The 14,349-nt window shown below is 46.1% G+C and overlaps 1 protein-coding gene across 3 annotated transcripts; it reads left to right on the forward strand.

The window, feature by feature from the left end:
• The first annotated feature begins 1,170 nt into the window (after positions 1-1,170).
• On the forward strand, positions 1,171-13,976 carry LOC142483203 (protein-glutamine gamma-glutamyltransferase 2-like). Of its 3 annotated transcripts, none has more exons than XM_075583272.1 (3): positions 1,171-1,283; positions 7,579-7,758; positions 13,698-13,976. In XM_075583272.1, exons 1-3 carry the CDS (start codon positions 1,277-1,279, stop codon positions 13,949-13,951), a joined length of 441 nt encoding a protein of 146 aa, XP_075439387.1. In that variant the 5' UTR covers positions 1,171-1,276; the 3' UTR covers positions 13,952-13,976. The 3 variants fall into 3 exon arrangements, 2 of the variants coding, with proteins under 2 accessions (XP_075439387.1, XP_075439386.1); XM_075583271.1 differs by having other exon boundaries at positions 13,695-13,975; XR_012797272.1 differs by lacking the exon at positions 1,171-1,283 and adding an exon at positions 1,324-1,346 and having other exon boundaries at positions 13,695-13,975.
• The last annotated feature ends 373 nt before the right edge of the window (positions 13,977-14,349 follow it).

A 14,349-nucleotide genomic window follows, 5' to 3' on the forward strand; every position in this document is an offset into this window, starting at 1 on the left:
ACGCGTTTCGCGCTCCAGGCGCTTTATCAGAGTGTCTGTCAAATCCAGAGCCTGTTTTTTGGGGGGACAATAAATCTGCACGGGTAGAGAGTTTCGCATTAGTATAGGTCTCATCTATATCCTTAGAGCTATAACACCTAAGATAGAATCTATCAGCCAATTCAAGCTATTATAAAAAAAAATAATATGATCACATCATAATATATACTGTTATGTGCTGATCCCATATATCCGGATTAACATACGACAGGCCACGATTGAATTATATGTCTCCTATACACATCACCCGGTGATACGTCACTGATCAGCTGCCTCTGTGTTCCCCTCTAGCCTTATGTGATGATATTCTCAAGGCCTGGGACATTGCTACTTTAATATTATTGTGGTTTCATATAAACAACATGATATATTGTATTGCCAAATTGTGGCTACATTGTTCTCTTCCACTTGAAGTTGCCATATCCATGTATCAATAGATGTTTGTTATTCCATCTGAACACATTTAAGACACACACACACACTTATGTGTTATATGTGCACAATACTATAGCGCACACCGTGCTCATACGCCACAGTCCTTACCTCAGCGGGGGGATTTTATTCACATATGTATATAGTTATTCACATTCGTTGTTTCCATTTCTGAATATATGTGAATAAAATGTTATTGTTGTATGTTATTGGAGTTCCTCTGTGGGCTGTGGTAGTTCTTATGAACACCTGGTATTGAGTTCACTTCTCTGGGTCAATTGCAGCACACTATCCATTATCAATACTGCTGTGTGAGTGCAAACAATAGGGAGCTATTTTGTGACCCCTTGTGGGGATTCATATTGCGGTTTACGTGTATCTCTCACTCCCTTATACACCTCCATTTTTTTCTATATATTGATCGTCTTCATTAATGATAATAAGGTTTGAGCGGCTGGACCTCTTTGTATTGTCATATGAAGAAGAGAACTGTGAGGCATGGAAAGTTCTGTACGTGTGAAGAAGAGACCTGTGAGGTTTGGGAACGCTCTGCACATGTGAAGAAGAAACTTGTGAGGGTTGGAACGCTCTGTACATATTATTATAGGATATGATAACTCTTTACTGTACATCTCCTCCACCCCCCTGTTGTGAGCTGCCCCCTTGATGTTAGTAAAGGTCTCCCTGCTGCTGTCTGTCCCCCCCCTCCTGGGGCGTGTGCAGGAGCCTGTGTATAAAGGGACTGGGCTATAGTTAGGAATTTATCCTTCTGCTGAGAGGGAGATCAGAGCAGGAACCTGGGACCATGGCAGGTATGTGAGAATATGTGAGCCCTATCCTGCACCTGTATGCAACACAAAGGAAGCAAAATCCAGGTATACGGGCTTCAGTATAGAAAAATGTATTCAGCAATAGAACCAACATTTCGACTGCCACTTAGTCTTTGTCAAGGTGAGGGCTGTATGCAGCACACTGTTCTTGCAGGGCTTGTGAAATACTGTTGTAGTGATTATGTTAAAGTGCGTGTAGCTGGCAGTGTGCGTGTGTGTGTGTGTGTGTGTGTGTGTGTGTGTGTGTGTGTGTGTGTGTGTGTGTGTGTGTGTGTGTGTGTGTGTGTGTGTGTGTGTGTGTGTGTGTGTGTGTGTGTGTGTAACTGGCACTGTGTGTATGTCTGTGTAACTGGCACTGTGTGTGTGTGTATATATCTTTGTTTATATAGAACCCACTGTGTACTCAGCACTTTACAAAGACAATACAGCAACAACGCCAGACCCTAGGAAAGGAAATCCCTGCCCCGGAGAGCTTACACTCTAAGTGGTATGATGGGAGACTTACAGAACCAGCAAGTGAGGGAATAAGTGAAGTAGATGGCAGTGCCTGGCCTTGATGGTGGGTAAATTTAGTAGATGGCAGTGCCTGGTCTTGATGGTGGGTATGTGCAGTAGATGACAGTGGCTGACCTTCATGGTGGGTAGGTGCAGGAGATGGCAGTGGCTGGCGTGGTTGGTGGCTTGGTACATTAGATGGCAGCACCTGGCCTCAATGGTTGGTAGAAGCGACTGTGGATGTGGGACACTAGCCACGAGTCTAGGCTAATGAAATGCTTCATGTAAAGGTGAGTTAAGGTTTGTATTAAAGGTGGGGAGAGAGGGTGCTGGGTGTACACTGAGTGTGAGGGAGTGCCACAGGTAAGAGGCAGTGAGGGGAAAGGTTAAGGCGACAGAGAGCAGTAGAGGTGAAAGGGCTGGAGAGGAGATCGTTATGGGTAGAGCGCAGGACACAGCAGGGGCATAGCGAGAGATCAAAGCTGATATGTAGGGAGTGTGTACAGGCATACCCCGGTTTAAGGACACTCACTTTAAGTACACTCGCGAGTAAGTACATCTCGCTCAAAAGGCAAAAGGGAGCTCACGCACGTCCTGAACAGCAATACCGGCTCCCTACCTGTACCGAAGCTGTGCGCAAGCGGGGAGACTATAGAGCCTGTTACACATGTGTTATTTACATCAGTTATGCACGTATATAACGATTGCAGTACAGTACATGCATTGATAAGTGGGAAAAAGGTGGTGCTTCACTTTAAGTACATTTTCGCTTTACATACGTGCTCCGGTACCATTGCGTACGTTAATGCGGGGTATGCCTGTATGTAGCTGGCACTGTGTGCATGTGCGTGTGTGTGCGTGTGTAAATGGCACTGTATGTGTAGTTGGTAGTGTGTCTAGCTGTTAGGGTTGCCTGGTGTCCAGTATTGAACAGGACTGACGAGGTAATACTGGACATGCATGTGTCTGGTATTACGTTCCTGGACATGTATGTGCATACTAATATATATATATATATATATAAAAGAACACTAGCACTCCTGTAGCCTATATCAGTAGGGAGAAGAGAGACAATAGCAGCAACTAGAGAAACTGGTAGACCAATGACCCAGACTGGAGCAATGGACCAGTAAGTGCCCTACATAACAGCACTCATTATCCCCATATAATAAGAAAGCACTGTAAAGTGAAAGGCAGTCCTCGGTTATCCGACACAATGCGTTACTCAAAATGGCGTTGTAAAGCGAAACGTTGTAAAGCGAAACACATTTTCCCATAGGAACACTTTAAATGAAAGGTTCCGTTCCTCAAGGCATTTTTAACACTAAAATACACCAAATATTTTATGCAGGCAATAAGATATGCACCACACACATAAATTATATAGTGTATATACTGTATTATATATATAATATAACATAATAAATAATATTTTATATAGTATATTATAATATTATATAGTATAATATTATATATATATATACGCTGTTACGATGCTTTGCAATGTTGTTTATGTGAATGTGTATATATATATATATATATACACATACACATAAACAACGTTGCAAAGCGTCGTAAGAGCGTTGGATAAACCATTTTGGCGTTGTAAAAATGAATATAGGTATGCATTGCATAGCGTTGGATAAGCCATTCGTTGTAAAGCGAAGCGTTGTAAAACGAGGACTGTCTGTATACTGTAGAATGAGCAGAGCTTAGACACATATGATATGATGAAGAAACTAAAAACACTTTTTATTATTACAAAAGTTAAAATCAAATAGGGTATTAAAAACTCCCTAGTGGGAACCTGAGCTTCAGACAATGGAAGCGTAATATATAGCGAAAGGTTACCAACCCCAAAATAGGGTGGTAACAAGGCCGGGTGCCTAGCAAAAATAGGAGTTGAGCCTACTAGGAGGAAGGGAATTCCTAGGCGAACTCCCCCCTCCCACGACCACGCTACAATTGGAACTATATTTAAGTAATAATCCCAGAAGAATAGGGCAATACTGGCCAATAATGCCCTGGCTGGAAGAGTTGAAGGCCAGAGGCGAAGCCGAGGGACTTTAACCCAGCCAGGGCATTATTGGCCAGTAATGCCCTGTTTTCAGGGGATTATTACTATTATAGGCTAAATGTAGGCTTATTTCATAAATAATAGACACTTTTGCATAGTTATATAGATTTTTTTTATTAAAATAAAATGGTAAATAATTGAAACTACCTCTATACAGTATACGCTTACACTAAAGATACAGTATCTATATCACACACTGCCGCCCCTCTGTGTACACGTACACACACACACACATACACACACACAGCAGCTCAACACACACACAAACTGCTGCTACACACACACACAACAGCACACAGCACACAACACAGCACCTCTACACACACAGCAGCTCTACACACACACACACACACACACACACACAACACAGCACCTCCTCTACACTCACAACACAGCACATCTACACACACAACACAGCAGCTCTACACACACATACACACACACACACACACACACACAACACAGCAGCTCTACACACACAACACAGCAGCTCTACACGCACAACACAGCAGCTCTACACACACACACACACACACACACACACACACACACACACACACACACACATAACAAAGCAGCTCTACACACACAAACTCTGCTGCTACACACACATGCTACACCCATAAACACTGCTGCTGACACTGACACACACACACACACACACACACACACACACTGGAGCTCTATAGACACACACATCAGCTCTACACACACAAACTGCTGCTACACATACAACAGCACAACACAACACACACACACACTGCAGCCACAATAAAAAATTCAGCCACTTACTAAACTTTGCACTCCCCCCCACCTCTACACACAACCAGCACAACACAGCACCTCTACACACACACCCCACACACACAACACTGCACCTCTATACACAACACAGTACCTCTACACACACAACACCTCTATACACAGCACCTCTATGCACAGCACCTCTACGCACACACACACACACACACACACACACACACAAACTGCTGCTACACACACATGCTACACCCATAAACACTGCTGCTGACACTGACACACACTGGAGCTCTATATACACACACACACACACACAGAGATATACAACAGCACAGCACACACACACTGCTACTGACACAGTCACAAAGAAACAGCAGACAGCCACTTACTTCTTTGCTTTGCAGACTCCCCCTCTTCTTCAACTGAATCTGCTCAGAAAATCTCAGTCAGCTCGGAGGGGGAGTAGTCAACCCGTGGCTGACACGTCCTGACCAATCCCCTGCCCTGTCTCAGATCTGTTACTTCAATCAGTCGAATCCCCTGCCCTGTTTCAGCTGTTCTGAAAGCTGATTGGCTGGAAATAAACACATTGAAAACTACACATTCTGCTGCTTAAATTCCGGACATTACTGATTGGATAATGCCTGGAATTTTAACCAATAACAGAGCAGGGTTTTCAATAATGCCCTGAATTTTATTGCTTTAGCCTATAATAAAGTATAATCCAGTCAATGTGTGAGAGTTTAGGCTCTGTGGGTCACTGCAGGTATATTCTTAGCACAATCAGTGTATGCTACTGAAAATACAAACAATTGGTATAAAAGAAAGAAGTCCTCCAGCGCAGAGACAAACAAAACGCAAACAAAAAGAGATATCGGTACAGTAAAATAGGTAATATAAATCAGTTATCTAAACTATTCGAGAAAAATAAAGAAACGAAAGTACTAAAAACATACTAAAAATACTCAAAACACTCAAAATACTAAAAAAAACACTAAAAACACTAAAAACACACACACACTTTCATGTGCTGAATCACACTGGGGGTAGGGGGTGTAACCTTCCACAGCAACCAGTGGATGACAAAAAAGGTAGAGAGAAAAAGAACATAGCATAATAACATTTTAATAACAATAGAAAAAATAAAAAAATGGATGCACTCACAAACGGCTTATTCACAAAGGCATTAGTGAGTAGCTTTCCAGCCTAGTATTCGTTGACTCTAGGCCAGCTCTCCCACGTCTGTCCCTTCGCCTCAAAACTGCGGGGTTTCTTCATGGTGTCTGTCTCAGCTACTCCTGAGTCCCGCTGTGCCCTCCGCTTAGCGGTGGCTCCCCCGGCTCGTGCACATCCCGGTTTGAACCCTCCGATACTGTTTTTACCAGGGTCCATTTGTGCAAGTGTACAGAGGTCTGTCAGGATGTTTGCTGTTTCGTCAGTCTGCCGGTTTGGTGGTGTATGGTGGCTTGCAGTGATCAGAATTCATCAAACGCGTTTCGCATACCGCTTCTTCAGTGATGATGTTTAGTAGGGGTATACGCTATATATAGCAGTCTCAGATAGTCCTTATCCAGTGCAGCGGCCAGATAAAAATTAGTCTGACAGCTTGCACAGCATGTAGCACGTAGTCTCAAGGTATTGACAGAGACTTGTAAACTTGCTATATTAGTATACTATTACCAGACCTGATATACTAGTCTCCCCACAGAGAAAGCAAGTAAAAAAGTATGAAATCACAAAATAGATCAATATTATAACAAAAATACTGTTCATAATACTATAAATAGTCTAAAATGGTTACTATAAGCTAAGAATAGAGTGTCAGGGAAATCAGTATATACCAGTTAGATTAAAATGGAGGCTGTCTAGAATATATATGTATATACCATTGCAACATGATATAAAAGTCAGAAGAGCAATGGTAAAACCTCTTATAAGTTAATAATAGTAAATGCACATTTATATAAAAGACAATACTAAAACCAGATAACGACGGAGATATCAAAGGCCAGTAGTCTCTCCTTGCTACCCTTCCAGATGATTAAAATGTCATCTATGTAGCGTTTCCAACCACCAGGTTCGCGACATAGCTTACACTGGACCAGATGGTATGGTCCTCCCACAAACCTAAAAATAGGTGCTCTCACACTGCCCTCCCCCACACACAGTGCTCTCACGCTGCCCCCCACCCACAACCAGCAATCTTACACTGCTCCCCTTCCCCACCCGCAGTACTCTTACACTGCTCTGCCCTCACCCAGTGTTTACACACTGTCCCCCCACACCCAGCGATCTTACACTGATTCCCCCTACACCCAGCACTCTTACACTGCTCCCCCACACACCCAGTGCTCTTACACTGCCCCCCACTAAGCGCTCTTACACTGCTCCCCCCACACCCAGTGTTCTGACGCTGCTCCCCCCCACACACAGCGCTCTTACACTCCTCCCCCCCACACCCAGCGTCCTCACACTGTCCCCCCCTACACCCAGCACCCTCACACTGCTCCCCTTACAGTCCGGGGTATGTGACATTTCCCTGGCACATATGAGCACCGCCTGGCACTTCCCCTGTGTCACAATCACACACTGTAGTGTAAATCATTAACACAGCACACGTCCTGACTGCACTAGACACACATGCACTATACACGCGGGCAATAGACACACACATGCACCATAAACACGTACACTACACACATGCACCATACACACATGCACTAGACACACACGCCTGCACTAGACACACACAGGCATTATACACACACACCATGCACGCGTGCACAAGACACACACAGGCATCATACACATGGACACTACACACACATGCATGCACTAGACACACATGCATCATACACACGTACACGCCTGTACTAGACACAGACACACACCATACACACGTGTGTTTCGCACGCTTGCTGATCATCCAATCATACTCTCCTGCAGATCTAGTTCTGGAAAGCTGTGACCTGGACTGTGAGACAAAAAAATGCGTCCACCGAACCGTGGGCACCGGCTGCCACGCGCTCGTGATCCGGAATGGACAGATCTTCAATATCACTCTGCGCTTCTCTCACAGGGAGTACCAGGAAGGGGTGGACAAGCTGGCACTCAATGTGCACACAGGTAACCCCTCTCTTATACGCAGGTATTCTCCTTAATATACAGTAAACCCCTCTCTAATAAGCAGGTATCCCCCCTTATATACAGGTAACCACTCTCTTATACGCAGGTGTACCCCTTATATACAGGTATCAACCTCTCTAATACACAGGTATTTCCCCTTATATAAGATAACCCCTCTCTTATACAGCAGGTGTCCCCCTCATATACAGGTAACCCCTCTCTTATACACACAGGTATCCCCCCTTATATACAGGTAACCACTCTCTTATACGCAGGTATCCCCATTATATACAATTAACCTGTTATACACAGGTACAGTATCTGTTACAAAAGTCTTCATGATGTAATACTCAGGAATCAGGTTTCCAGTTCAAATCAGCAGTCTTTATTATTCTTCAATCAGCGTCAGCGTTTTATTTAGCAAGGATACATATTAGAGTATTAGATGCTTCTATTCAATGTAACAAGCATCTGAAGAAGGTAGTAACTTATGCTATGTTCAAAGGGGTTCTTATACCCTCAGAACAAAGAGATATAAATCACTTGTCTTAGCTAACTCTTTGCTGACTAAACATACTGATTTCTCAGGAAGATAAGGAACTAAGAACAATATATAAATCAGAGCTAGGAAGAAAGACATATACCAGAGAATGTAAAACAGAATGAAAGACAGAAATCCTGGGAACAGGTAATTCCTGTCAGGAATATGAGTTAGAGCATAGTATTAGCAGAATACTGTGTTGGAAAGAGAGTTTGAAACTGGGCAACGCAAGTCTTATCTCTAACATATACATCCTATAACTTAGTTTCAAGTTGCCCCATAGATCCTCCATGAGAAAAGCAACGTAAAACATCTTAACCTATTGAGTGCTGAATATATATATATATATATATATATATATATATAGAAACCCTGTCTTCCCATAAGAAAAGGCACAAAAGCAGCAACACTCAGATAAAGCAAAAAGACATGTATTAGCAGTTACAAAACAGCACACTATAAACCCAACGTTTCGGTCCTAGGCAGGACCTTCCTCAGGGGGGTGAGCACTTACACCTTTTTATCAGGATCATACATTGAGCAAAACATGATAAGTAAAATAAATTGTACATTTATTTCCATGAAAAGGCATACACACAGTGGAACACAAACTACATAAGAAAGACACACTTACTTGGGACCTGGGTCAAAAAAATAGACTTTCCTAGCTTAATATAACACGAGACAAGAGTCTTTAGTTGACCGGGACTTAGCCCAAAATGTCCTGCAACTCAAATCTTCATGAAGTTCCTGATGCCACCGCTGTCTTTCCTCTGGAGGACTTGAAATATCTTCACCGGGAGTTAGCTTCAAACGTCCTGGAAGTAAATTCGTCTTGCAATCCTAGCCGTGACCGCTACGTTCAGTTTTTAGAACTTGGCCGCAAAAAGCTGGACTTAGAAAATATTTCTCCTCGAATTTCTGAAGCTGGCGTCTTTGCTATTTCTTTCGGAGCATCTTTTGGTCGTTTCAAATTTGCCGCTGTTCTGGCGCTTAGAATCTCGTGAACGGATTGGCTGAGGGATTCTTATAGTATTTCTGAGTTCATTCATGAAATATTCCAGCCAATCCCAGCGTGGGAACTTTCTCACCAACCAATCAGAGCGATGCCAGTCTTCTGAAGCCGGGCAAGCTAATCTTCTGAATCAGCAAAGGGCATGTGCAAGAATGTCACCTCGGCCACTTGGTATTCAGAAGCCACCCGCTGGGCTAGGCTCCTCAATGTCTGTTGGGGCAAATGGTAGTCCTGAACCTTCTATTCATCCCAGGACATGGGTACTTGAGCCTAGATCCCCTGGCCAAATGTTCTTCACACCTCAAGCCTCCTCTGTGGCTTTCATGTCCGATGTCTGAGTAGACTTGCTGGCACCAAGTTTGGTAGCCCAGTGGTCAATCAGAACATTGGATCTGAAAGTCCCAGCTCATATTACTGTGCACAAGCATATATGTTTTAAAACACTTTGTTAATAAAATATATACTTTAAAACTATCTAAGACTTCTGGTATGGGAAATAGAATAAAAAGCTGCACTTTATTTCTTACTAGCCATATTCCCCATACACTATAAATAAGACTTGGACTTATAAAACCCCTCACAACCGTATGTATGGTTGGAGTACCCCAGAACCCCTATACATGTTCTGGGTGATCTGGGCATTACCTGGGTACCTCCCTAACCTAAGGACCCCTTGACAAGTTTAGGGACACCTATGCCACGTGGTGAGTGGTGGGAGCAGCACGGTAAGGGGGAGCAGCGTGGTGAGGGGTGGGAGCAACACAGAGAAGGGGAGCTGCACGGTAAGGGGAGCAGCGTGGTGAAGGGAGGAAGCAGCGCAGTACGGGGGAGCAGCGCAGTGAGGGGTGGGAGCTGCGCGGTAAGTGGGAGCAGCGCGGTGCAGGGTGGGAGCAGCTCGGTGAGGGGTGGGAGCAACGCGGTGAAGGGTTGTTAGTAGCACAGTAAGGGGGAGCAGCTCGGTGAGGGGGGAGCCGTGCGGTGTTGGGGGAGCAGCACGGTGAGGGGTGGGAGCAGCTCGGTAAGGGGGGAGCAGTGCGGGGAGGGGTGAGAGCAGCGAGGTAATGGGGAGCAGTGCAGTGCAGGGTGTGAGCAGCGTGGTGAGGGGTGGGAGCAGCACGGCGAGGGGTGGAAGCAATGCGGTGAGGCGTGGGAGCAGCATGGTAAGGGGGGAGCAGCACAATGTGGGGGGAGCAGCATGGTGATGAGTGGAAGCAGCTCGGTAAGGCGGGAGAAGCGCAGTGCAGGGTGGGAGCAGTAGGTGAGGGGTGGGGGGACCCATCTCCTGCCCGTCTTATCACCTGCATTGTTCTGTTATTCAGTGCTGGGGGCCCAAGAAATAAATTGGTCCCGGCAGAACTTTCACGTTACAAGAAATAAGTCGAATTGTCCTCTTTGTTTTATTGTTTCAATTAATAATCCAGAAATACTAAATGATACTCTAATGTTCTAAAGCAGGGTTCTAAAACATGCGCTGGCCGCGATGAAACACATTGTGGCCAGCGTGAGCGAGCACCTGCGCATGCACGGCGTTTAGCTGCTTGTTCGCACAATGAGGGACAACCAGCTCCGTGACGACATGGCCACGCCCCCAAACACGTCCCCCACTCGCTTACCTAGCTGGCCACAAATCGCCCAGCCGAGCAGAGCGAGTGACGTCACTGCACACGCTCCCTGCCTGGCCACAGCCTAACATAGCTCCCCAGAGCTATCTTTAACATTGGCTGCCACTCCTGCTCAATCACAGCGCGAGCCGGCAAGTGAACAGCCAATGGGAGGAGGGGAGCGGGCTTAGGGACTCCAGACCTGGAGGGAGGGGAATTTAAAACTGCCCAAGAGAAACAGTGCCTGCGGGGCTCAGACCCAGTAACTGATTCTATTTACCTGTCCCTTACCTTTGTCCTGATTATATCTTTTCTATGGAACAGCCCAGCTAAGTGAATTGCTGAGTCTCCTTCCATAGAAATTACACTTATAGTCACATAATACAATTTACATTTTGCAGGGCTGACATTTTAATCTCATCCCATAACAATATTGCTTCTCTCCACTGGGGGAATTGCTACACAGGGAATAAAGTGCTTAACAGACAATATATTTATACATAAGTGTTTGTAAATTCCCTCCCTAGACATTAAAGACATTTGGCTGAAATTCACATTACTCGGCCAGCCAGTTTAAACGGTTTTATGGGTAGTTAGCTGGGCTTCACCTTTATTTTGTAATGCCAGCTACCCCTACCGTCACAGTGCCGCCATGTCAACGCGGCGTCAAATGACACAGCAGGGTCACGTGACGTGATGTGACCCAGCAGCGTCATTTGACGCTTGATACAAGGTGAGGGGGGCGCGAGCAATTGGGAGAGACGGCAGGGGGGCGCAGGACAAAAAGTTTGCGCACCCCTGTTCTAAAGCATATATAATGCATAAAGTTGTTTGTTTGGTTCAAAGATAACTGAAGAGGTAAGAGCATGTAACTGAGATATGGTGAGGAAGACTATCAAAGATAAGTGAAGAAGATGAAGCAGCGACTTATTATGGGAGAGAAGCAAATCATCGCACTGACACAGGACGATGGAACAACAATAACAGACCGTGCGCTGATCATAAAGGACTTGTACATGAAATTGTACGGGAACACAGATAACACGGTATAATCCCGCAGAGGACAAGCGAGAAGAAACCACCAATGATGTACCACGCACCCTTCCAGAAGAAGTGGCAAAAGCAATAACATCCATGAAGAATGGGAAGGCTCCCGGGGAAGGTGGAATTACATCCGAGATCTTGAAAGAAGCTGGAGAAGAATTAGAGAAAATCCTTGCGAACCTCTTTACAGGCTGCTGGAAGAACAGGAAAATCCCAGAACAATGGAGGAATGGGGCTACTGGGGTAATAGGGGCTGGTGGGGTAAAAGGGGCTGGTGGGGTAATAGGGGCTGGTGGGGATAAAAGGACTGGTGGGGTAAAAGGGGCTGGTGGGATAATATGGGCTGGTGGGGTAGTAGGTGTTGGTGGGGTAATACGGGCTTGTGGGGTAAAAGGAACCAGTGGAGTATTAAGGTCTGGTGGGCATAATATGGGCTGGTGGGGTAGTAGGGGTTGGTGGGGTAATACGGGCTTGTGGGGTAAAAGGAACCAGTGGAGTATTAAGGTCTGGTGGGCATAATATGGGCTGGTGAGGTAGTAGGGGTTGGTGGGGTAATACGGGCTTGTGGGGTAAAAGGAACCAGTGGAGTATTAAGGTCTGGTGGGCATAATATGGGCTGGTGGGGTAGTAGGGGTTGGTGGGGTAATACGGGCTTGTGGGGTAAAAGGAACAGCGTTACAATGTGACCCAACGGGGCTGATACGCGGCACTTCCTATTCTACATCCCATTTGGTTACGACGTAAAAACCTTTATCTGCGGTAATGATTCTGCGTATGGGAAACGCCACAGTACGTCGGGGAGCCCGGTCTCCGTAAAATTAAATCCCGGGCAACGCCGGGTATATCAGCTAGTTATTCCATATAACCCCAGGCGCGGGATTCTACCCAACGTGGTGGGGCGAACAAGCTGACGTTTGGTGCAGGAATGCGGAGGTGTGTTTTAACAAAATAAGGCGCAAACAAATAAAATTGATACCTTGTGAATAAACTCAGATGCGGCCTAAACACCCGCGGTATCCCCAAACCGCCAAACGCACTAAGCTAAACAAACTGGTGTTCGTGGCGCAAACAAGAATGTGACTATAACAGTGCAATATAACCGTGCGATAAACCCAGTGAATACAAATAAACACTGATATCCCTTACACTGCAGCTCCATGGAACCGGCTCCTCCGAAGTGGTTACTCCTTGAGCAACCTCATGTAGAAACGAAAGCACAGATACATGCAATATGGGTCATTAACATCTTACTTTCATTGACAAACAACACAGGGGGGAAAGTGTGACCGCTGACACTTTCCCCGCTGGTCAAAAGCACAGTGACTTTGGGCGCACTCCAACCCTACTTCAGACTCAGCTCCTTGCTGTGTGTGTGTCCGTGTACACGGGTTCCCTGTTCTGCATCTCACTCGCATCCTGGGTTGTCTTGCAGCTGTCTCAAGTCAGCCGCTCTGATTCCTGGTAGAGTGGGCACAGTGGCCTCTGCAGTCCAAAATGCCCAACTAGTTTTGTCGGTGTATCGACTGCTTCTGGGGTTATGCGGAGGTGTGTGCCAAGCGTTGGATCGCCACCACTCACCGTGCAGAGCAGAAAATGTGGCCAAAACACTCAGAGAAACTAGAATCGAGATCACCTGGAGAGGCTGCCAGATCCTCCGCTTAAGCCCTATCCTGCCCCTGTGCTTATTTGCAATAAGGCACCTATGTAGTAAGATCACTCCATTCTCTCACCCCAGCAGGTCCTTGCGTCACTGAAGAATCGGATCCCAAGACTCACATCCCGGTGTCGGATGCCCTGAAAGAGGCAGCGTGGAGCAGTATTGTGAGCAGCAACAAGGAGGGAGCGCTGAGCATGTCCGTCTCCTTCCCTCCCGATGCCCGCATCGGATCTTACAATCTGTCCCTGGAGGCCTCTACTGGGAACCAGGCCAACAGCTTCCAGCTCGGGGAGTTCGCCCTGCTCTTCAACCACTGGTGTCCAGGTGAGGAGTAGGGAGAGGGTTGTAGTGGCAGGAGGGACCTATGACCCGTCCAACCCCATTGTCCTTCAAACTGCAGGGGGGCACAGTGACACCGATAGAAGCGCCGTATGAGGCCTGGAGTCTTTCCATCCCACTTCAGTGTGACAAAGTGATATAGGAAGAAGAATATATTGGACAACAACATGGGGTGCCCAATTCCAGTCCTCTAGGGCCACCAACCGGCTCTTACACTGCACCCCCTATACCCAGCGCTTAAAAAACTGCGCCCCCCACACCCAGCGCTCTTACACTGCGCCCCCCACACCCAGCGCTCTTACACTGCCTGCCCCCGCACCCAGCGCTCCTACACTGCGCCCCCCACACACCCAGCACTCACACTGTGCCCCCCCCCCCACACACAGTGCTCTTA

This window comes from Ascaphus truei, unplaced genomic scaffold (assembly GCF_040206685.1).
Source record: "Ascaphus truei isolate aAscTru1 unplaced genomic scaffold, aAscTru1.hap1 HAP1_SCAFFOLD_3064, whole genome shotgun sequence".
Classification (NCBI taxonomy): domain Eukaryota; kingdom Metazoa; phylum Chordata; class Amphibia; order Anura; family Ascaphidae; genus Ascaphus; species Ascaphus truei.